The sequence below is a fragment of the Rhinichthys klamathensis genome, unplaced genomic scaffold, assembly GCF_029890125.1.
Source record: "Rhinichthys klamathensis goyatoka isolate OS25496 unplaced genomic scaffold, OSU_Roscu_1.1 h1tg000228l_1, whole genome shotgun sequence".
NCBI classification, from domain to species: Eukaryota; Metazoa; Chordata; class Actinopteri; order Cypriniformes; family Leuciscidae; genus Rhinichthys; species Rhinichthys klamathensis.
The window spans coordinates 530,031-556,175 of record NW_026606752.1 but is presented as its reverse complement, the minus strand read 5'-3'; the positions used below and the strand labels follow the sequence as shown (position 1 = coordinate 556,175).

The window sequence follows — 26,145 nt, the reverse complement described above, 5'->3', positions numbered from 1 at the left end:
TAAAACTGGAATTATTAGATCACCTACTAACACCGTAGAAATGAAAAAGGCACATGAATAAATACATATTGTTTAAAAAAGTTACAAAAATAGGTTTATTTTAGGTAAGACGTCTGGGGATTTTGTCCATAAACTTAAGTAGCAAAAGAGAGACAAGAAAAGTTTTTTCCGCGAAACACAAAAGAAGACGTTTAACAGATTGTCCAGGCTGCTCTTTTCCATTCAGTGAAAGTAAATGGGACAGATGTTTTCGAGCTTGAAAAATGCCCAAAAAATTATTTAAGTATCATACGACTTCTGCACTATGCATCTTTAAACCATATACGATAGTTATTACCTGAAAATCTTCTCCTCTGTATTTAAATTATGTCAATTTTGGAGCTCCAGACCCCATTTACTTTTGTTGAAAAGAGCAGCCAGGACACTCAAAATGTCTTCGAATTTCTTCAGAAACAGAACAAATCAAATGGGTTCTGATGACATAAGAGTGAGTCAATTTTATTTTGAATCATTTACATTTCAACCAGTTTTCATATATAGGTGCACTATCCCTTTAAATTTTGTCTTTGTATAGCAAAAAACGCTACAGGTGAAAACACAATTTAATAATCCGCCTTTCGTTTTGGAATCAAAATGAATTCTTTCTCTGATTTTAGTTTGGTGGGTGCACAATATAATATAATTGCATCTTATAGCAAGAACAAAGTCGTCATGTGTCTCAAAAGAGCAGAGATTCACTCCTTCAGGCTTCAGATAACAGACAGTGCTGAGATTACATTACACCCCTCAGTTTCTCACAGGGAGCATCATGCGTCACACTGATCTAGGCTAAACTTTTCCCAACCGACTGTATATCTGCAATCTCACACAAACGCGGCTCAGATCACCACACAAGTAGGGATTAGTGCAGGTATAGTTTCCTAGTATCTTATCAACTGAAGCTTTCTTCATATGGATGTAGAAGCAGCTCAGACTGGTTGTGAATGATATATCAAGAGATTGGATTTCAGGGTTGTGTACTACTATGAGCTCGAATCAAATTGGAGTTTGCTGCTTTACAAGAAAATAAAAAACTGAAATACCTTCGCTTCCCAGGGATAATACTTGCTGTGGGTAGACCTTATTCTTATTGCACAGGTATAAGCATTATTTATTGTTCATTTAAAGGAATAGTGCACCTAAAAATGAAATTATGTCATAATTTGCCTGCCTTTAGAGCTTGACAAGATGCATTCACTTGAATTATTTGTAAAAGAGCACCTGATCTCATGAGAAAACGTAAAGTGCCCCTATTGTGCTGTTTTAAAGGTTTCTAGCTTTCTAATTTTGTTTCAGGTTTATATGCATTCACAATCAAAAACACTTTAATTTCCTCATAATATACATTGGAGCCTCACCTCACCACAGTGTCTGAAAAGGTTCAATGAAGGATCATGTCTCTCTAAACCCCTCCATTCTGAGAATCTACTCTGTTCTGATTGGTCAGAGGGCCCAGTCTGTTGTGATTGGTCTACTCTGCTCTGATTGGTCAGATGGCCCAGTCTGTTGTGATTGGTCTATACTGCTCTGATTGGTCAGATGGCCCAGTCTGTTGTGATTGGTCTATACTGCTCTGATTGGTCAGATGGCCCAGTCTGTTGTGATTGGTCTACTCTGCATCCTAAATACATTTGATACTAATCATACACAGAACATAGACACAATATTACAACTGAATCTGCACAAAAAGATGCAAATCAATTGTGAACTTAGAGAACAATTAATAACCAAAGCACAAATAATTCACAATATTGTATTACAAGTGTACTCATAATTTAATTTCTGGAGCTCATGTTTTCACAACAAGGACAATTTTCACGTGCTTTTTAAGTGATGATACATGTTTCAATTCCTATATAACATGCTTTTATTTTTGTAGACTAAAATTTGATTCCATTTAAGTATGAGTAAAATGAAATAAATGAATGACAATATCAAAATATTGACTTAATTTTTGCAAAAATAAATAAATTGGTAAATGAGGACAGAATTTTTAAGGTCCTATGACGTTGCTCTGATTGTGAGTTTTATGACAAATTACGTCTGGTCTTGAAATATAATGCTAGTTTCCAGAAAAATAAAAAGTGTGTACATTGTCTGTTGCTGTTATGGGCATATGTGGGTGTTTGTGAGTGTGAATCACCGGGCCGTCTGCGTGTTTCTCCACTTGTTTTGTTTGGCAGGCGGATCACGTTGTGTGGCAGACGGGCTTTTCTGCCTAGACGACACAGCTGGCCTGTCCTTGAAACGACCTTGTGCTCACACATATACCTGTGTGCACTCTTTGTCCGCTCCTCGTCCACCGTGTGACTGCGCTTGCTTAAGTGAGCAGGCTTTGTGTGAATGCGGCAGTTAGTGTCTGACTTCCATAAAGCGGCATCTGTTGTACAGGGGAGGATAAAGCACGTTGAGGGTCGCATCTCAGATTACCACGAGCAGATTAAAAAATAAACACTGCATGAACTTGAGCCAGCCTCTCTTTCAGGGGATACACACTTTGGCAAAGCTAACAATGCATCCTTAAGAAACTCTGCAATGATACTGTGGAACTGGCTGACTTAATATAGCACTAATACCTTTAGACATAATTACTATTTCAGCTCTATGACTCTGCCTAGTTTTTTTAATGCACAATATTAATGGTTAGGTATCTTACAGTTTTTTTTTAATTGCTTACTCACAATTTCTGAAACTATGGCTCCATTTATCAAAACTCTACACACAAAACATGCACACAACATGCAAAACGTCACACATCTCTTGCAAAAACAAACACTTCATTCAAAACTATTTTAACTATTCAAAAAAAAAAAATTTGCTAGGGATGCACAAAAAATTTATTCCAATCACATTTCAAGCAATTCAAAAGCATCACGTCTCAGCTGTAGGAAATATCGCTTTAATTTTATAAAATCGACTTTAATATATCGGCCATTTTTTCTAATTGGGCTGATAACGATAACATTAAAAATGAACATATATTGGCAGATATGGTGGCCAGATATATTGGCGGCAGATGTGGCCAATATATTGTGCATCCATATATATATATATACACTCACCTAAAGGATTATTAGGAACACCATACTAATACTGTGTTTGACCCCCTTTCGCCTTCAGAACTGCCTTAATTCTACGTGGCATTGATTCAACAAGGTGCTGAAAGCATTCTTTAGAAATGTTGGCCCATATTGATAGGATAGCATCTTGCAGTTGATGGAGATTTGTGGGATGCACATCCAGGGCACGAAGCTCTCGTTCCACCACATCCCAAAGATGCTCTATTGGGTTGAGATCTGGTGACTGTGGGGGCCATTTTAGTACAGTGAACTCATTGTCATGTTCAAGAAACCAATTTGAAATGATTCAAGCTTTGTGACATGGTGCATTATCCTGCTGGAAGTAGCCATCAGAGGATGGGTACATGGTGGTCATAAAGGGATGGACATGGTCAGAAACAATGCTCAGGTAGGCCGTGGCATTTAAACGATGCCCAATTGGCGCTAAGGGGCCTAAAGTGTGCCAAGAAAACATCCCCCACACCATTACACCACCACCACCAGCCTGCACAGTGGTAACAAGGCATGATGGATCCATGTTCTCATTCTGTTTACACCAAATTCTGACTCTACCATCTGAATGTCTCAACAGAAATCGAGACTCATCAGACCAGGCAACATTTTTCCAGTCTTCAACTGTCCAATTTTGGTGAGCTCTTGCAAATTGAAGCCTCTTTTTCCTATTTGTAGTGGAGATGAGTGGTACCCGGTGGGGTCTTCTGCTGTTGTAGCTCATCCGCCTCAAGGTTGTGCGTGTTGTGGCTTCACAATGCTTTGCTGCATACCACGGTTGTAACGAGTGGTTATTTCAGTCAAAGTTGCTCTTCTATCAGCTTGAATCAGTCGGCCCATTCTCCTCTGACCTCTAGCATCAACAAGGCATTTTCGCCCACAGGACTGCCGCATACTGGATGTTTTTCCCTTTTCACACCATTCTTTGTAAACCCTAGAAATGGTTGTGCGTGAAAATCCCAGTAATTGAGCAGATTGTGAAATACTCAGACCGGCCCGTCTGGCACCAACAACCACGCCACGCTCAAAATTGCTTAAATCCCCTTTTTTTCTTATTCTGACATTCAGTTTGGAGTCCAGGAGATTGTCTTGACTAGGACCACAGCCCTAAATGCATTGAAGCAACTGCCATGTGATTAGATAATTGCATTAATGAGAAATTGAACAGGTGTTCCTAATAATCCTTTAGATGAGTGTATATGTCAGTCATTATTCATTGAAAATCTCTCTCTTTCTGTGTAGCTGAGTACACTGTTTTCTTTATCATTTAAAAAGTGTTTTCATTTAGTTCATTTTTAAGTGGCACCACTTCGGAAGAACACAGGGGTGAACTACCAATTAGCATCAAAAAAGTTATGTTGCATAATGTCTATTGCAAATAAAGTTTTATTAAGCAAATCTCATGGCCGTGCAGGTAATGTGCAGCTATAGGTCCACTGAATGCCCTGCTGCTTAATTGACACCCTGTGGTGTGTGAGCATTGCTTCATCAGGAGAGTGATTGACAGGAGAGCTGATGGCTGAGGCAACACGGCCCCGGGCAGAGAAACTGACAGGGAGATCCATGGGGAGCCAAGGAATATTGTGCACAGGAGCAGTCGGCTTCAAAGCAGGCTTACTGTGCATTATTAAAAGCCTCCTCGACACCTGCACAGTCGGCAGGAGACACAACAGACGAGGGCAGGAACGCGCTCTGGGGGCGAATGCATGAATGTATATGTCCGGGCGCACACACTGTGCAGGTGTGAAATAAAGATCAAGCCAGGATAGAGGTGCAGATGGAGCCGCAAGTACACAGAGATAGTCCTTTAGTTTAATATGCAGATACCACCTACTGGCCAGTTTACTGTATAATTACTATATCGTATAATTACTATATTTCTCAAGAGTCTTTTAATGGAAGCACATGTTTATACTGCAAAGAATTATGTTACACTGGGATTTTGTAGTCTAGACGTGAAGGTTTCCTCACTCAGCATGATGTCGTCTACTGAGAATAAACAGGGGGAATTTAAGTTCGCGCTGGTGTTTAGTATCCAACTGCATTTTTTGTATGTTTGTACATGAAAAACCTTGGTCTGCTATGGTTTCCAAAATTAGTTTTATGGTTACTAGGGTGTTCTGATTGGTTTCCAGGGTGTTGCTATATGGTTGCTAGGGTGTTCTGGTTGGTTGACAGACTGTTGCTATGTGGTTGCTATGGTGTTCTGGTTGGTTTCCAAAGTGTTGCTATATGGTTGCTAGAGCGTTCTGGGTTTTTTGGGGGGTTTTTTTGCCAGACTGTTGCTATTGGTTGCTTGGGTGTTCTGGTTGGTTGCCAGAATAATGCTTCGTGGTTGCTAGGGTGTTCTGGTTGGTTGCCAGACGGATACTATGTGGTTGCTAGGGTGTTATGGTTGGTTGCCAGACTGTTGCTATGTGGTTGCTAGGGTGTTATAGTTGGTTGCCAGACTGATGCTTTGTGGTTGCTAGGGTGTTCTGGTTGGTTGCCAGACTGATGCTGTGTGGTTGCTAGGGTGTTCTGGTTGGTTGCCAGACTGATACTGATTATGTATTTGCTAGGGTGTTCTGGTTGGTTGCCAGACTGATACTGTGTGGTTGCTAGGGTGTTCTGGTTGGTAGTCAAACAGTTTTTTTGTGCATCATTTTGAAATTCACATTCTGTATTTACTATTCAGCATCTGTTACCTTCAGCTAAATAAGTTTTTTTTTTTTTTAAGAATATCTTATATAATAATTGAACTCCCAGATCTGGCCATTGAGAAAAGACAGAGGCCATGAGGTCTAGACAATATTAAGACAACATTAGCTAGACAACTCTCAGATGAAATGTGGACCATATTCAGACAGAAAAAAAAGAATTTAAAAAACAGGCCTGGTATTGATGTTCCCTCTCTGTGGACATATGAGATTACAGAAAGGATCAGATAACGCACCCTCGCTCCATCCTCGATTCTGGGCCGAGGAATATATAAAGACTGTCCGACCTCCACCCATCTCCATCCACTCACTCTGTATTTTTCTCATATTGCTACACAATGAAACCCAGCACTGCAGCAACTGAAGCAGAGCAAAAAGGGTAGGTCACATTTGAACCCACTCCCCCATTAAGAAAATCTATAGCGGATGCTTATACTTTGACAATGAGACCCTCATAAATAAAGCAGGAGGTGCTCGTCTTAATGGCTTACTATCTCAGACACTGTCACACACACAAGACATACACACTTAATCTCTCCATTACCATCTACTTCCCGTTCTTTATCATTATCCACTAAAGGAAAGAAGCTGTTATCGCACATAATAAAAACACATATATTCAGGCTTATTATTGGCTGGTCGTAATAGATGTGAATTTAAACCTGCACAGTGCTATCAGACAGCTATATTGAAGCATATCTATATAAAAGACATCAAACCCTTTTAAGCAAAAGAAAAAAGCTCTCTCATATTGTGTCAGGCAAGTGAGATAATTGGAAACATGCAGACCTTTGTAAGACTGGCAGCTCTTTGTGTTGTGAATGTATACAATTAACCGCTATGAGGAAAGCACAACTGCAGACATAGATCCGAACCAGCTCAACGTCTAATTGAAGTGGGTTTTTTTATATTTATTAATAATTTTAACTGAATTAATTACATTATATGCAGATTCATTAATCAAACGAATCCCAATTATTAGCATATATGAATATTTGCCAAGAAAAAATTAAGATAATTGATTACAAAACAGTTTTGGTCCGTAAGTTGCTATAAAGCATGAACAGTCATTAGATAATTGACATTTAGCAAACTACAGTTGTGCCAAATTTGTATTGCACAATACAAACCTTAACCATTTTTCGGTTTGTTTTTAATTTAAGAGACATTACAATTTTTAATTCTTTTTTTATGTTCACAAAATCAATACATTAAATTAACAGCTATATTTATAACTTCCTGCTATGTACCTCATTGGTTATTTCACGAAAACTAGCGCTGTCAAATAAATTAATCCTGAAGTTTGTAAATATTTTATGTTAGATGTGATTAATCGATTTAACAGCACTAATTTATTCATTCATTTTAACATTTATTCATTTAGCTGACGTTTTTATCCAAAGCGACTTACAATTGCTATATATGTCAGAGGTCGCACGCCTCTGGAGCAACTAGGGGTTAAGTGTCTTGCTCAGGGACACATTGTTGTATCACAGTGGATTCGAACCCGGGTCTCTCACACCAAAGGCATGTGTCTTATCCACTGCGCCAACCCAAATTTGGGTCAAATATGGACAGACCCAAATCTTGGGTTAAAAATGCAATTAAAAAAATATACGGTTGAAAGTGAAAGTTGAAGTTGGGTTAAAATTTGAAATTACATTTTTAACCCAACATTTGGGTTTGTCCATAATTTACCCAAATTTGGGTTCAAACAACCCAGCATTGTTTAGAGTGTATATAATATATAATATAATAAACATTGGTCTGCTGCTATTATATATATATATATATATATATATATATATAATAGCAGCAGACCAATGTTTCTAGACCAACTTACTTGCTTTGAAGACAAAGCCTCAGCAACCAACGTTTAAACTCAAATGTACCAGTTATAATCATTATGCAGTCTTCTTTCTTTGCATACTGTATAACAACTGATTTAGAGTGATTAGCCAGTTCATAATTTCCTAGCACCTGGAGGCTTGTTCCCGCTCAATTTGATTTTCAAATGAAGTTGCTGGAAATAAGTTCTGTAAAATGAGCAGCCATGAACACGGCCAGGAAGCTTGAGCTGCCATTTCGCACAGAGGAAATCCAAAGGGGGAAATGTTCCTTCTGAAAAATGTGGCTGCCGTGGTAAAATGACCTCCGTGAAAATCGGAGTAAATTGGATAACGACTGGCTGTTGTCAAAACTTGTTTGCTTCAATTCATTTGCGAATAACAAGCCGTCTGTGGAAGTGCATTAGATTTGTTTGTCTTCTTACAGCTCACTGGCCTTTTAACTGACAAGTTGATGTACATAAACTCCAATAAGGTAAAAAATCATTTACCTCGTTTTACAATGCTGTGGATTTGACTAATGCTCCTTTATTGAGTTTTACTGATCTGTGCTTGATCTTAAAGTCAACATGACATTGAAATTGACTTTCTTTGATTTATATTCTTAATACACATTCCTGGTCTTATTATGAACGATTCATCATTGCATGCAATTCGAAAGAAAAGTATGATTGTCTTCGTACCTTTCATCAAAATGTATTAACTTGCTTCGTCTCTGAAACGACTTCAGTCGACATACCGTAATTCCTCAAATAAAGACCGGTATTCAAATAAACGCCGGGCCTCTGATAGTGGCCGGGGGCGTGGTCAACGCGGACAACTAAAGGCCGGTCTCAAATTAAGGCCGGGGGAAAATTTGTGTACACTCAAAGACGGACTCGCTCAGCGGTTGTCATATCACAACTATTCAGTGTTTTTAACCACATGTTTATTTTAGGTTTCAGACATTTAAATAGATATGATTTATAGCAAAACAATACATTTATAGTTTGTAAAATACACAATGGTGTCTATGGAAGCAGCAATAACAATCCATTCAAATATATTTGGCGACGTGTTTTAGTCATATCAGATACACAGTGTAAGTAACTATAAAGTTTACTCTATTCTTCTCCCAGTTCACCGGCCACTTACTTTCATGTATTTCGGGAGAAACTGAAGAATTCACGCGCTGTAACGTAACAAATCCAACAGACAGGAATCTCTGAACTGCGGTGCCCATCTCACGTTGCAGATCAAGATCATTTATAAAGGGTTTTAAACGACAAAACAAACTCACTTACACGGATTTGAGAGTCAGAATAGAAGATAGTTGATGACATGGTAAGCAAGTTTGTTAATATTTAGAAATAAAAGCGCTACATCTGTCATACAGCGCTATTTTGGCTGTGGTGAACACGTGCCAAGCATGACGCGTCACCATGGAAACTTGGCTGGCGGGCGGGCGGGGATCGCGAATAAGAAATAAAGGCCTGCCTCTAATAAAAGCCTGCTTCAAATAAAAGCCGGCTACCATCTGCAGTTCAGGTAAATAAAGGCCCCGGTCTTTATTTGAGGAATTACGGTAACCATATTTTTCAACCGCTCCTCTCTAACCACCTGGCTGGTCAAAGAGTCTGCGTTTGGCCGGTTAGCATAGCACCATTAGCAACATATAAATCATTATAAACCATTTTGCCTCCATTGCTGCTTAAACAAGTGGACCCCGCAAGCATGGCTAAATTAGAGTCTGCGAATAGTGCCTGATGGAAAATTAAGTTTCAAACACATTAATATTTCCATCATTAATGATTTATCTCATCCACCCACGACACACCTGCAATTAACCAAAATGTAATTTTTTATCACTTGACCCGCCCGGTCTGTGGATTATCCGCAGTGGGGGATATAACTGCGATCCATGCATCACTAATGGGAATGCTAACAGATAGCTAATGTATGTAATGGTGCATTCAAGTCATGTCGGAAAGATCATGTTTATGAGTTGAATGAACAAGAATGCCACCACAAAGTTGTAATTACAAGAGTCAGTGAAAAAACATGGCGGTCACAATAAATGCAGTGTCTGCTTTGAAAGGACTGAAATTATTCTTTTTTCATTTACATTAAAACTAGCTAAGTCTCCTGTACAAAATACGATAGTACTTTAATTACGATATACCCAAACAGCAACATAGTGTTGTCCCAGATCCGGGCCACATCTGGTACATGTGGATTCCGACACTAGGCCGGTCTGGGCCGACACTATGTTGCTGTCTGGGTTTAAATAATGATTCAATTTTCATTATTGTTTCACCTGAAACGTATGAATGAGATTGTACGAATTAATTCAATTTGCCAAAATGTTATGTATTGTCATGAGATTGTGAGGACTTACGCACAATAACATCCACTATGCAATCAACACTTGGTGTATAAAATTAAGTCCTGTCCTGCTTTTTTCCCCACAAATGTATGTTTTACATGGAAATGCATCATTTATTTGTCATGTGCACAATTTACACTGGGGAAACTGGGCATTGAAATGCTTGTGACGAGGCTCAGACTTACAGTAACATTAAACAGGACCATACGCACATTTAATAAACATGACCATAAACAGAAAGTGGAGGGCAGTGGGATGTTAAAGTGACGTCCTATATCGTAGGCAAAAGAAAAAAACGTAGGCAGAACAATAAATACAAATAAGTAGAAGTAACAAATAGTAAAAAAGTAGTAAGTACTGGTAGAAGTCTCAGTGTCCGAAGTGGCAGTAAAAAGTGTTTATGAAAATGTTCATGTAAATTGGGTTGCACATGCTTTTTCATGTGGACTTTAATAGTAAGAACTTTCATTGGTTTCTTCTCATTACTCTTTATCAGTTGATTTATGTGCACAGAGAGATAAAAAAAAAATATCTAAGTAAATATCTTAATCCATAGATTACTCTGTAGCATAGCCAATACATTTACTCAGAAGTTCCACCGGACAAAAGAGAAGTGTCTGTGAAACTCTTGTTATGTTTGTATTGGCCAATGAAAAAACCTGCATAGAGCTAACGTGGAATGTGTCTTTAAGGACAGATAGACGCCTGTTTGATTTACATTGGTTTTCCTCGACTAAAATGGAAAAGAAGGCAGATGAGGCACTAGTGGGGGAACAGCTGGCACTGTGACTCTCTTTAATGTTTTCAAATAAATGAGAATCCTTGAAACCTGAATGTTGCACATTAAACACCTTTTTCAACTCTGTAGCTTTCAGAGAAGGGCATCTCAGTTCATGTGGTACTAAAACGCTCAACACCAACCCACGGCCTCCAGACTGCAGACGTAACGCATGAAATAAGCCATAGTCTGCCACTTAACTGTCACACTTTTACCAACAAAAAAAGTCCTAACTAAACAAGTAAAAGACATTTGGAGGCTAACACTACAAATAGCAAAGCTGCTGAGTGCTGTGTTGGGGAGTGTATACTATTGTGGAGTAAACTTAAGCAAGCATTTGCTCCATTATGTGAAATTATAAAGCTCTGTTTGTTATACGCATCTCTCTGCACACATTTCACAAGCATCCTTATGTAATGCCCTCATAAGGTCTACTGCCTTATCTCAACCTATCACAAAGACAAACCATGTTGCAAACATGTGCACTAAATGAAGGCACTGCATACATTCTACCTACATGTGCTCAATTAATGTATGAATTCCAGGTGGGCCAGATCTGGGCCGACACTATGTTGCTGTCTGGGTAAATGACTGGAATCAAAATTTGTTTAATCTTCATTCAATGTTCAGAAACTTGGCCCGCCCCCTTACAATGTAAAAAAAAGTTTCTGCCTGAAATGTTTAAGTAATCAACTTAAATGACATTAAACTGACTTAAAAATGAGTTGAATCTTGTACAACTTGTATAAAAAGTTAAAGATTACTTTTAAAGCAATGTAAAACCATATGTTGTCATAACTTTTTGATCATATCATTTGTATAGTGTGTAATACAAGTAGGATAGATGCCCAACATTAGAAACAAATGGCTAAAGTATACATTTTTAACAAAGTCTGCATGCAATTGTGTAATGTTTTTTATCACAATCTAATGTAGGCTTTGCAAAGGGACAGATAACAACTATATCTGACCCTACGCTAATGTGGCTTTTCATTTCACATGCCAATGAAGGGGCGCTTAATTCTTAATTTTTGAATAAAGAAACGACTAAATGTTTGGCGGAAATTGTGCAAAAATGTCTATATTGTCAATTGTGTATGAAGCACAGCTCACACAAAAGTCACTTTCAAAACAAGCAGCTTTCTGTCAACTTGATGCAAAATCTGTGTGGAAAATCTTTAGCACTCAAACAAAATCCCAATTCACAATTGCGTGGAGTTGATGAAAATTTGCCGAACAATGGTAAATATTATCGCGCAGGTATAAAGAAATTCTAAAATAAAATATAAAATAAATTGAATAAAATAAAATGCACATTATCACCCTTTTAACGAAGATCCTTCAGGCACAGCAGCTAAAAATACATCTCACATTTTATGAATCCCAACAGACCTGCTAAATCCCTGGTAATGTGCATTGCAGGACATGAGAGATGCAGTAGGAGTGGCTATGGATGTGTGCTGCATGGGTCTAAAAGAGAAGCCAGCGCACCAGCAACCATTCCTGGATGACATAAATCAACTCCCCCTCCCCTTCTTTTCCGCTCAGCCTGTGAATTTCACTACAACGTGACTTCCCTCCCACAGTTTTTACGAAACAGCTCGTGGCCTGAGCTGCCTTTGCATTCCTCCACCCAGAGGGAGAGAAAGAGAAGGAAAGAGACTGCATGTTGTACATGTATGTGCAGATCTTATGTCACAACTTGCCCATGTGCTTCAGTCAAACCAATAAACATCCAGTACAATTTATTACCCTCTGCAGCTTGTTTTATCACTTTCCTCATAACCTTACGTTCGGTTTACATGGCATATGAGGACTAGCAAGCGAGGACAGGCATATGTACAACATGTGATGTGCTTTCAGAAATGAGGAGACAAACATACATCACAGGCCAAAAACGTGAGGGAATGGAATTCACCCGAGACATTGCATAAATGTGTCAATGTCACCTCTTACAGTGACCAGTCTTTCTGGTTTGCCATACTTTTCTGGCTTACATATTCACAGCTGTTGGTCAAGAACTGGATTAGACATTTAGAACCGACACGTGGAGACTCTTATAGGTTGATGCAGACTCATAATTCATTTCTATATGCAGCCTGAAGGAAACTGGCTCTTATATGGTCTTATGGATTTGGCTCAACCTCACAATCCCACATGAACGATTGCATCTGGTAAAAACGGCTGTGGTGCATTTTAAGCAATTTGCTTTGAAGTTTATCTAAATTGCTGTAAGGTATTGAAGTTCTTGATCTGAGAACAAATTGTGGTTTGGGCATTTGTTTGATGAAAATCCTTTGTATTTTGACAAAAAAAATAGGTGCGTCCATAACTATTTAAAGTAACTTTTAAGCTTATAATTGTACAAAAAAATAAGAAAAAGTCTTGCTGTATCGTGCAAAATGAAAATTCTTCGGATCAATTGAGCATTTCCTAAGAATTCATTAGAGATTCCAGCTTATTGAGATTTCGGACATTTCGGTCTTACGTTCGTAAAAAGGTTGTACGGATTGAGACAACCTTCTGACTGAAACGTTTGTGTCTCAATTTTCTCTTACAACCTTTATACGAATGCCTGACTAAAGCCTTACGAGAAAATGTACGGCCTTTTGAACTTCATCACGCATTATTAAACGCATTAAAGATGCCATTCAAACTAAGTTGTGGGAGTTGGAAGAATACTGTGATTTTTTTGTCAGCTATTTTCTCGAAGGTCGTAAAAAAGGCAATGTATAAAGACAGCAATGTTACAAACTTACGAACTGCAGGTATTTGTAAGAATGCTGTGGAAGAATGCAGCGTATAAGACAAACCTTTTGGTCTTATACAAACTTGATCAGGCAGCGTATTTAGGAAACAAGATTTCAGTTTTTTTTAACTTCAGGCATTCGTACAGTAAGCATGGTGTAATAAACAGCAACATATTGATACAGCAACTTTCAGGCTCACAATCTCCATCAGGCATTCATAAGAATGTTGCAAAAGACAGCAAGATATTGACACAGCTACATTTTGAAGGTCCTTGTTGTCTCAATAAATATACGTTTGAATATATAAACTTTGTCTGCCATTACTAATGTCTAACATAACCTTTGCATGAGGTTTCTGATACTGAAAAAATTAAAAAATAAACAGAACAAATAGTTCTTGTGATGTGAAGCATGTTTTATGACCTCCTCAGAGATTGTGTTTGCCCATAGTAGACTTCACAGATGAGATGCTTTACAACTGTAACCTCAGCAACACAAACCCGTGTAGCTTCAGGCAAATCACACACATTAGAGGCCCATTGCTGTCTACAGCCAATCAACACCGACCTTAAAGTTGCCCATGGGTGTTAACTAGTTCTCAGTTTTGAGAAAAAGAAGGTCTACACTCTGGCAATAACAACTTTTTTTTCTTTTAAGGGTACAGTTTCTTGGCTTCACTTGCTAATTGCTTACACGTGATCGTGAACATAAATAGTAGCTAATGTTTTCAGCCTTTCTAAATCTGTTGGCTGGATCCTTGATATTATTAAACACTAACTGGATTGCATAACCACTTGGAGTGGATTGACATCCACAACAAAGAAATACCTGATTTAGGCAATCGCAGCATGCTGATCAGGTTTCCGGCTCATTTAACCTCTCAAAGTCTTACGAAATATCACAATGCTTGATTTCACGAGGCCCGGGACAATAGTTTTATGGGTGAACCGTGGGTCACAGGCCCTCGTCGTCATCCTCCACCAATGATTATGGTCATGGGAATTATCGTAAAGTATTGATTAGACAAACGTTATGTAACCATCTCCATTTGTAACACAATAACAGACTTTTTTTTTTACAACGATAACTGAATTTTTTTTTCTTCAGACATTTACTTATGTAACTTGACAAGAACAAAACCTAGAGCAAGAGTTGAAAAGAGATACTGATAACAAGAATGAGAGAGAAAAAAAAATTATCCCAATATTATTTTACCCTCCAGCCTTCAGTCCATTGCAGAGAACATCCTGTGGAGAACATTGGCTGTAAAACAAGGGACTTTCTGTTAAGACTCATTAGAAATGATTTTGTTTATCTAAATGTATCTCCAATAATATTACATACTAAGGACAGAATGTGTGATTGTTCTTCATACAGTCTTGATGATGCCCTGAGGGTTTGAGGAAACCGTACTTGTGTTTGCTGGATTGCATGCACTTGAAAAAGGTCAAACAGGCACAAGAGAGGAAGAACAAATTCTGTAACTCCAAGCGGAAACAACAACTATTTTTGCTGCAATTACGATGCAAAATAGTGTGGTCACGTGGACAACACAGACACTGGCCAAACTATACTTCCACACTCCAAATCTCTTACATAATAGCTTTCTAATCACAACGTTGGAAGACTTCCAACATGGCCTCAAATAACTCTGTGCAGGCATTAGGTCATAAATCTCTGTTAAGGCAGACATGATAGGAAAAAAAAAAAAACCTTCATCAATGGTCAACAGGTAAGATCTTACATCGAAGTGCATAGTCAGGAACAGGAATTATACAGTACATAATAAAAAAAGTAAAAAATAAAAAATAAGAATAAAAAAACAAAAACAAACATTATTACTAAGCAAATTCATTGTTACATCATTCTGCTAGAAAATACAGTAGTTGATGTATGTAAACTGAAGTTTGGTCTCTATGGGTAGCCATATATACTGCGTGTTTTAGTATGGCTGAAACGCTGTGTTGACCAATCAGCAACCAGGACTGGAACGGTTTTCTTATACAAGATGAAAGAATTTGCTTAATGAAATAAAGTTTTATAGGAGCAATGAGGCGTATTGCGAAAATAGTCCTAGTGCCTAACATGATTCACAATATGATTATATTCACAATATAATACAGCCTCACACACCTTATTGCTTAATAAAAGTCATGCAGCAAGGCTTTAACCTGTGCTCGGTCAAATATTGTTCTTGCATATTGGAGGAAGTCCAAAACCCACAATGAGAATAACCAACTATGACTTGTTCCAGAACAAACCTTGATTATGCAAGGAAAAACAAGCTGTGTTTTTAAGAAATACTGCAAATGTTTTATAATCAAAACCTAAGATTTGGTTGAAATGTGTGGATTGGGCCACTGCCTTGCATATTGAATACTTAGTCTTTGTACTGTGTACTTGACCGGGGAGTCATTTCATGGAGCCAAATGGACAAACAAACAAATGAAAAACAACCCATAACAGCAAAGGTACAAAAAATTAGTTTGAAATGAGAATGCTGATCAAAATAAACACAGAAGACTGTATGTCATGGAAACCTTTGAAATGGCAAAAGAGAACATACAAGAGAAACCCCAAGTGTCATATCAATATCAATATCAAAAGTGAGATAAAAATAAAACATTTGTAATAGTACTGGACAATGTTGCGAACCTCAATTTGACATGAAGTCTCTAGGTAGCTTCTGTCAGGAGAAGATCAAGAACTTCTGCAGAGCTCTCCTGATCTGCGTTTTCTCCTCAGGCTTGCTGTCTGGAATCATATCTGCGCTGTGTAATGCGCTCAGCTGGACTTCTGGTCTCTTGTCTCTGACGTCCTGCAGCCCTGCCTGGGTCACGTTCCGGCAGAAGTCCACCCTCACCTCTGTGAGACTTTTACCGTGGTCCACCACAGCCTGGAGGACGGAGTCAGTCAGCCGAGCGCAGTTTTCTAGACTAAGGCTATCTAGCCTCCTGCAGCTTTGTAGCACGTCGATGACATTGTGATCCGTAATGTGTCCGCATCCAGACAGAGTCAGCGAGACTAGATTCGGACACCTAAAGAAACAAGAAGCAGAATTTCTCATGCTATATGACAGAAATATCTATAATTTGATAATAATACAAAAGAGCGATATGCAGTGCATACATGTTTGCTTGCTATTTGTCTGGAAAAATAGATTTGAATAGTGAATTATCGAGTAACGAACAATTGTCCATTAAAGCTGAAGTGTGTAATTTCTGTGCTGCTATTTTTCAAACAGGTTTCCCTAAACACTCCCCTTGTATGTGACTGGTCAATTAAACTGATAGCCCCGCTCCCAAACTCATTCTATTGGTTGATCCTGTTGATCCTCTTAGTTAGTATTGCCATATTAATCATCTCAGCATGTCTTGACATATTAATCTGGAATCAAAGAAAGTATTTTCATTTTTTTTTAAAGACAGCTTTAAGTGACTAGACAGTGAGAAATGGGATATGAATTTCACAAATGTAAACAGCCGCCAAAGATGCACTGGCTGGAAAACACATAGTTTACTGCATTGCGAATGCTTTTTATTCCTCAGGGGACACATGAAGTGGTAGACTGTATAATAAACGTGTCAAGTTGTCACAAACTGTAACCCAAAACTGTTTAGGCAGTAATTGATGTGGCCCCACCAGGCATTTGCATGGTATACCATACCTGTAGCATAACACAAACCATTCCCCAAGTCAGTGTTTGCTGCATCAGCTATTTTTGACACATAAACACAGCTGGTGCTCTTGCTAAATCGCACCAGCTGAAAGCCGAGCCATTTCCCAAGCCCACACCAGTGAGCTCGGGCAACAGGAACCTTCTGTACTGGCTTCTGGAGAGTGGCCCTTCTGTGTGTCCGTGTTTCTCCTCTGCTGCAGCCTGCTGGGGGACTCACACTGGGTCAACACACACACACACGCTCACATGGAGCGAGCTAATGACTGTAGCTTTGAGATGTCATTCACGTTTACTGATGCAGATTATATAAACTCTTACATAATCTTACCACTTAACCACATGTGAGACCGGCACATTCCAGCCGCCTGTAAGTGTTATGTCCCAATAACCCTGGCCATGGGGCAGATCTCACGCTACACGTGCCATTGCTTTCATTATCACAGACGGCCATCTGTGACACAGACGGTCTGATAAAGGGATCAACGGGAGAGGAAGGATGAGAGAGGCTCACAAGAATTCGAAGCCTCGGGGATCGGTTGGTTTGACAGATTCTGCTGGAGCAGCTTTCGGCCATTGTGTTTGAGCGGGAGGAGTTTTCAGAGCTGGCCAGATGAAGTAAACACACCAGATATATGCGTCGCATCATCTCCGGTTACATAAGCACGTCTTCCTCTCGTGGCTCCGCCTTTCTCTTGTGCAGATGTTTCGTTTGTTTTGGGTTTTTTAAGCACAGATTTCCATCAAACAGGCTTTTTTTTTTTTTTTTATGAAAAACTAACAAAGACTCAACTAAGTCTTATTTTACTTTGCTTCTGAGAGGCTGGGTGTGAAGGTTTCTCCACGAGGATGTGGCCTCTATAGACATCCCGCACGTGGCAGGACGTACGCGTATAGTAATTTACCAGGAATTCAATCTAATGCTTTTTCTTTGAACTCAGAGTCATCACAGTGACAGTAGTCTTCCTATAGGCTAATGTCTCTCTCGGGACACTCTAGACTAGAGGGCGTGTCTAGGGCCAAAGGACTGAGTCTAGAGACTTCTTTTCCCTGAAGCGGCAATAATGATAGGTCTGCGCCAAGAACATCAACAGAAAAAGTCTCACACAGCACATGGATGTGGTCAGATGTAGTTACGTTCTTCATTTTTCATTTCTATTAGCCTGTTTGGATAAATGGTGTTATTCATCATGCGCAATATCCATAACAAATTATTTGTTGTGGAGCCAAAGGTCTAAGCCATCAAATCGCTGAAACAATTTTTTTTAGTGTTAGCATTTTTGGCCATGAAAATGTCTGAATTCGGTTCTGAATTTTAGTGGACGGCAACGGTAAGTTGCACTAGGTGTTCAAGAAAGAGAAAGAAAGCAATGTTTTATTTGAAGAATAAAACTAAATCCCTACTTGAACTTAATGACACCATCTGAGACTTCTTCTTCCCTAGGCACTGTTTTATAAAAATTTCCTGCAGCTGAAATATATTGCCACAATGGCGTCAGTCAGTGTGTGTGTGTGTGTATGTCTTTGTAGGAAAGTGAGCTAGACACACACACGTGCACACACAGTGCACAGTGACTGTGACGCACATGTGCATTCCACCCTCATCAACAAAGAACTGATTGTAGGCTCCACCTGCCAATGCAAATCATGAGAGGAGAGCGCACAAGGGAGGGACTTCTTTCTGCTTCTCTCCAATTTCATCATGTGTTGCTCCAATTTTCTCTGGTCAAAGGGACAACCATCCTTATGCTGATGAACCCCTAATTTAACATTATTTATTTTTTTACCCTAAAGAACCCTCAACAACCATCTTGAGTTGCATTGGATCTTTGTAGAATTGTGTACCCTGATGTCATAAGAGAACCCGTACACACCCGGACGAATATCGGCGCGCGTTATTCGGCAGTGTTTTTCAACGCGTTTTTTGTGTTCACACCCAAGCGATTTTCGCTGACGATGAGCCGAGTGAACATGCAAATTAATTCCCTGACATTAGATGGCGCTTAATGTAAAACAGGAATAGTCCTATTTTTGTAGTCGCTGTCGCGTTTGTCATATAGTTCTTTATGTTCCGACACCAACGAGACCAGCAGCTCCACATTCATCTGGCCTTGCATCTTCCTCGTCTTATTTTTTCCCGGCAGTGTAGACGCTACTTGGCGTATATCTTCTTCGCCGTTACGTATGTGTACTCGGCAAGACCGTTTTGTGTTTGAGCGCCCCCAAGTTGTGTTTTACTGTAACTTCGGAAGCTCCAGACACGTGAGCAAAAGCGCCAATCTCATTGGTCAGATAGTTTTTGACGCGGCGCGTCAAACCAAAAAACCGAACCCGAGGCGTTTTTAAAAAAAATGACGCTTTTACGCGTGGCGTTTTTCGTGTCGGTGTGCACACTCACATTGGCGCCCTTTGTTTAGTCATGAGGCGTTAAACGTCGTCCCGGTGTGAACAGGCCTTTAGAATGATCTGGTTCTTGTGTTCTAATTCTTTAGACAGAGCAGAAAGTAACATGCTGATCTGAAGAACCTATAATGAACATCAAGAACTTAATCATCAAAAAGTAACCAGTATAGCCAACTCAAGAACCCTATGATTTCATCATGTGTCGTTCTATAAATCTCTGGTCAATATACATCCATATTCACACTTGTCTTTCATTCTTACATAAAAATAAAGATTTTAATATTTTATTCTTAAGGAAGAACTAAATAACATAGAAACCAATACACTGACCCGAGGAACCTATAATGTAACATAAAAAATTAGAATAATTAAAGTCGGCATGAAATCAAAATTGATTCTTTACTTTGTTAGCGCACATTACGAGTCTTGTGGTGAAAAATTAACCAGTGCAAGTTAACAGAAAGACAGAAATTGTTTGTAGTAATCTTTAATCAAATCTTTAATCTTGTTTGATCAACACGTTCTCATCCCAAGGCGTCATCTAACTGACACTTTTGACCATGCGTCAACATGCCGACGCACATGGTACCCCTTAAGCGTCAATATGAGACGCTCATCCTCGGGCGTCATCTAACTGACGCTTTTGACCATGCGTCTAAATCCGACGCACATGGCACCCTTTAGCGTCAGTTAGATGACGCTTCCGTTATGGGTAGGTTTAGGTCTGGGGTAGGGTTAGGGTTAGACCACTAGGAGGCACGTCTCATATTGACGCTAAAGGGGTACCATGTGCGTCGGCATGTTGACGCATGGTCAAAAGCGTCAGTTAGATGACGCCTTGGGATGAGAACGGGCTGGTTTGATGGCTTTTTCTCGCGTTTCTTGTTAAAAACTCCCCTCCAACCGTCAGTCTGCTATGAGCAAGGGATGGAGAGGAGCGCTAAAATAAAACCCCCCCTCTATCAAATATTCATATACAAGTTTCACTTGGAAATACATCACAACACTGAAGTAAAGTCAGTTGCAACTTCCAGTTCACACTGACTTTAACCTCCAAAAAACCTTTAACAACCACCTTGAGTTGACTAAATGGTTCTTCAGACATTAAAGAGTTCTTGATGTTTCATAACACATTCTTCAGATCAGTAAGGCAAAGTTTGGCTCTTTTTCTGAGGGCAATGCAGAGAATTACTGTAGAACCTTTTTTTTAAGAGCTCTGCCAAATCACAGTGTTTCTTTTCTTTTTTTCTTTTTCGTAAGTGAGTTTACAGTGCAGAACAGCAGCGGGAGAAACCGCAGAGCTCCATCATGTCTCCCGTTATTATTGGCTGCCTGGAAGAGGCTGTACAGATCTGCCCTTAAAACTCCAGAGGGTAATTCAGCTGTGCACTGCATGCTACACCGCAGACCTCGTGTCATTCAAAACTTGAGGCAAACTACATTCCCAGCCTCAACACGCTTCGAACGCAAGCCGCATCTATCGCTGATGACGTGCATGCTTGAGGCTAAAATGTGTTTATGATGAACTTCTTAAGGAATGAAGGTTTGAGTAGATCCCTATTAGTCAGACACAGGCGGAGTTAAATGACTACGGGAGGAACATTCATGCTGAAGTCATTTCAAGCTTTCCACCATTGATGTCTGTTCCTTGAAAAATATCACGCTACGTCTTAATGTATCTGCGGTCCTCAAAAACAAAAGTTTCTGAACGTTCTGTACTCATGTAATTCTTTTCAACCCATAACAGAACCTGGTGAATGAGTAATTTGCTGCAACACACAAGAAAGTGGGCCAGTGTTGTGTTCTATTCTTCCATACATTGAGTGACAGTCCCACAGCTCCGTGTTGACTGAGAGGGCCTGCGGTGTGCCTGTAGCTGTGGAGTGATGGGCCAGTTGTTGCAGGCAATGCGTGAAATTTTCCAGTTGGTGTCTTTGTTTCCATTTACAATCTTTTATGTAGGGATTTAATGAATTTATTTAAGCCAGCACCTTTATTTAAGCCAAATTTATTAAGCACCATCGTAAACCAGATTAATTCATAAACATTTAGTTGTGACTTGTTTTAAAATAGTTTCAAGATTTTGCAACTTGACAGAATAAAATATATATATATTGTGAGAACTAACTCTTCATCATTTACTCCCTCATGCTTCAAACCTGTATGACTCGCTTTCATCTGTGGAACAGAAGTTGATATTTTAAAGAATGTTCATTCTACTCTTTTCCCCATACAACAAAAGCAGTATGAAGTCTGAAGGAACAGAACAAAATCAGCATGACACTGAAATTCGGTTTGTCTGCATGACTTGATTTTGTCCATCTGGAATAGATTGGATCGCTAATTTCTGCAATTTCATGTAAAGTGATAGAAGTGATGATGTTGTGAGGATGATTTTGATTAAAAATATGCGCACAGATAAATCATTCATAATAAACACTGCAACATTCCGTAAAAAAAAAAAAGGCTTCGATTTTATGCTGACTTTACTGACAATTTTCCCTCCACCACAGCTTTCATATTTCATTTGCGCTTGTGCATATCAAACTTGACACGTCATGATAGGCTATGAAACAAAAATCAAATGTGATTTGGTGTCATTGATGTAAAACACATGTCTTTATGCAACAAGTTTGAATATATACAAGTGCAAATGAGATTTAAGTCGAAAACGAAAATGACTAAAATGTTGGTCTGTTCGACACACACATCGATCATATTGATTTTGTATGGACAACATTTACGTTAATAATATTGTGGTTTTTGCACTATTTGGAGCTTGACAGAGCTCTGCATATTCTTCTTCCAATGTTTGGAATAACACGAGGATGAGTAAACGGTTACTTCATCGGTCTAAATATATCAGGGTACAACATCAGCCTGGCCGAGAGATCAAGCCAATGACAAAATGAATGTTGATGCCAAGACAAACAGAAACACTCACATGTGGCAAACCCGCTCCAGGAAGTCACTGACGAGGCTCTCGTGCTTTCTGCAGAGGTCTCTCTGGAACGTGGTCTTCATCCAGTCCTCGATGTTGCACACCTTGACCCTGCTCGAGTGCCAGCATACAGCCAGGTACCTCAGCGAAGAGCTCAGAACAAAGTTGTCCCTCCTTAACTCGCATGGAGACCTGAAGTGAAGTAGCGTCCACAGTCGCGGGTCCAGGAAGACCTGTCTTAGTCGTACGCAAGTCAGGGACAGGCTGCGGCGACTGTCCTTGTCTAGGTACGAAAAAAGGTGTAGCAAACACTCCTGATCTAGTTCTGTGAGATGCATAGCAAGACTGAAGACACTAACAGGCCTGCTAACAACCACAAAGCAACGGGACAACGACGAGTCTTGTGTGGCCTGGATTGCTGCTTCTCCCCCAGACTGTAATCTAACTGAGGCCTTGCACATATAAGGTCGTAAGGAATGGGGGTTATTTTGGGAGGACCGCTGCAGGCACGGTCAAAAATGGAAATGTGTGAGGCACATGGACCCTCCCGGTCCATCTGTCTCTGACGCCTGGACAGGAGGCAGCGTGAGAGACGTTTAGAGTGTGGCAGCTTCTGTTTATCACTTGCAAGAGGCTTCACTCAGCGCCTTACATCTTTGGGGATGGGGGATGGCGAGACACTCTTCTACACCGAAACACCCCGTTTACTCCTGGTTTTGCTTGCATTTTGGTTGATAAAAGACGACACACTGGGGCATGTTTACACGACAAAGATGTACTAAAAACAGAAAAGTTATTCCTTCGTGTTTTTCACATACAGGCGACAATGTTGTCAAATCGATCCCAGTTCACACGGATCCGCGAAAACGACTAAAAACGCTGTATTATTCAGGCCAGGCCAGTAGTTGGCGATGTCACTTTGTAAAGAAACACTACGCCTATAGACTTGATACGTAATACGCATGTGCATTACATCACCGTTTTCACAAATGCACGTTTTTGTAGTTTGCATGGAGAGGATAGCGGTATTGTTTTCAAAAACGTGCGTTTTCAGACCACCAAAACGCCATTGTAGTGTAAATGAACAGCCAAAATGCATATAAGGGTTTTCTGGTTTTAGTAGAAAATGGTGTCGTGTAAACGACCCCTTAAGGTGGTCAAAGTAGACATTCGCCAATTTATCCTGTTTCTCACTTGTGATTGGATCGACCAAAAATCAGGTATAAATGAGCCAGAGATTCTGAAAAGGTTTTTCCAGCAACTGGGATTTTGTATAGACAAAAATGCCAAAAAAATAAGATGATAATGAAAAATAACAATGACTACTAACTGGACTGGTGTCAAGACTAAGGAGCTACTGGCAATCCATGCAGACACCGAAATTATCTGTCAGGTTAGCGGTACCATATGAAAATGTTTTTAAGAGGATAAAAAACTAAAGAGCAGGGTTTCTCGAGAGGAACTTATTTTGGTACGACATGCTTTTGATAGTTATGGAGAGACAGGAAGTGATAGGAGAGAAGCAAGGGGAAAAAGATCAGGACAGATTTCGACTACCCACAAGACTAAGGGTACGTTTACACAACAACAATATGCTTAAAACGGAGAAGTTTACAGACGACCCATTCAAATGATCCCCATTCACACTGATCCACAAATAAACACCCTGTATTCTGCTACCAGACCAATAGATGGCGATGAAACACTATAGACGCAACATGACATCATGACTTTGCGTAAACATACACGCCACTTTCAATTCAAGTGGCGTGTTATCTATACGCATTTTGAGCTATCCGCGTGTATGTCCACGCCGAAATCTTTTGCGTGTATGTCTACGCCATTAAACGTCCGAGTGATTCCGCGTGTATGTGTACGCCGTTAAATGTCCGAGCGAAACGAAGCAAAATCTATATTCTACATCTGTGGAGCGATATTTCTTTTCCTAGGATGGTAGGAGAAGACTCATAAATGGTATTAACCCCAGTGACGGGTAGGTTTAGGGACGGGGTTGGGGTAGGTCATATATTTATATGTACATAATACAGTAATATAACGTTAAGTCAAAGGCGTTGATAAACACGCTGAAAAGCGATTATGCGTGTTGATAGCACGCCAAAAATGGAAATACGAATTGGCGTGTCATACATACGCCATTTCATGAGATCAGTCTGATAGACTGAACACGGAATACGCATGTGCATGACGTCGTCGTCTTCAGAGATTCGCGTTTTTGTTGTTTACACAGAGACCGTTTTCAAAAGTTTGCGTTTCCAGACACCCAAAACGTAGTTGTCGTGTAAATGAACGGCCAAAACGCGTAAAAAGTTTTGTTTCTATTTAAAACCGGTGTCGTGTAAACAACCCCTTAGACTCAGACCGGAATTCCGTTTCCATCTTGCATTTACACAAAAGGCTCTCCAGCAATGTGTCCACAAATTTCCAGAATTTGAGTGTAAACGTAAGTCGCCTTGTTTAAAAAATTTTCAGTCAAAAGTTTGAACATACCTGACTGAATGTGAATATATTTCTAACAATACTGCAGATAAAGTAATTTTGCGGCACCAAATGAAATGACAAAAAATGTATTTGTGCCTTGTCACCTGCCATTGGTCAGCCATTGGTTGAGCCAAGATTGCTGTGTCAGGCTAGTCAGAACCCTCAAATAAACAATGTTTAGGGGGAAAAAGGAAGGCATTGGTTTTTGGCAACATGTCAGAAAGAAAGTACAGAGTGAGCTGAAGTCCTGCACGTGTTGCGCGCACTGAACAAAGTGTACTTCTAAATTAGCAAGGCTAGCATTCCTGCCCCTTACTGGAATTATCTAGAGACAATATCTACTACACTTTATATGTCATTTGCCAATACCACCTGCTATCATTAGGTGAATCACAGAGGACCTGGCAATCTTTTTCCAAGTAAAGTGCGATTTCAGCCTGTAACATTTGAGTCACTTTCAATGAGTCATCATGACATGCCACGACTGACGCAGTGGCACTTGATAACACAAGCAACGTGATCTTATTGGCAGCTGTGACCTAACAGGAGAGAGAGAGAGAGAGAGAGAGAGAGAGAGAGAGAGAGAGAGAGAGAGAGAGAGAGAGAGAGAGAGAGAGAGAGAGAGAGAGAGAGAGAGAGAGAGAGAGAGAGAGAGAGAGAGAGAGAGAGAGAGAGAGAGAGAGAGAGAGAGAGAGAGAGAGAGAGAGAGAGAGAGAGAGAATAAACGTTGTTGTCCTTTCTAAAGTGTGACAGCTTCAGACACCTGTTCCTCACCTGTTCTTCGCTTGCACGTGGGGAAGTCCCAGTGTTTGCTCTGCCCCCAGGAGTGTGGGTGTGGGTGGCAGCAATTGATAGAAGGAGAGAGGAGGAAGTAAAAGAAATACTCACAATGGGAACAATGCACACCCTCATACGCTGTTGTTTTGGAGCGCTTTACGTCATTAAAAACCATTTTACAGTGGGTGACACTGTAAGTGGTCATCTGAAAAAAAGACTATAGAGAACTAGTGTACTTGCCACTATATTTCAAGCGAGGATAAGGAGAAAGCTACTCCACCTGGAGCAATTACATGGGCA

General features: G+C 39.8%; 2 protein-coding genes across 2 annotated transcripts in view; one reads left to right on the top strand and one right to left on the bottom strand.

The window, feature by feature from the left end:
• The window catches only part of ca12 (carbonic anhydrase XII), a 92,324-nt gene that overhangs the window by 8,092 nt on the left and 58,087 nt on the right, over positions 1 to 26,145 (top strand). The window lies entirely within an intron of this gene.
• fbxl22 (F-box and leucine-rich repeat protein 22) lies at positions 16,216 to 23,302 on the bottom strand. The gene is made up of 2 exons (XM_056264918.1): positions 22,573 to 23,302; positions 16,216 to 16,587 (listed from the first exon to the last, which is right to left on the bottom strand). The coding sequence occupies exons 1-2, from the start codon at positions 23,028 to 23,030 to the stop codon at positions 16,239 to 16,241; spliced, it is 807 nt and encodes a 268-aa protein (XP_056120893.1). The 5' UTR covers positions 23,031 to 23,302; the 3' UTR covers positions 16,216 to 16,238.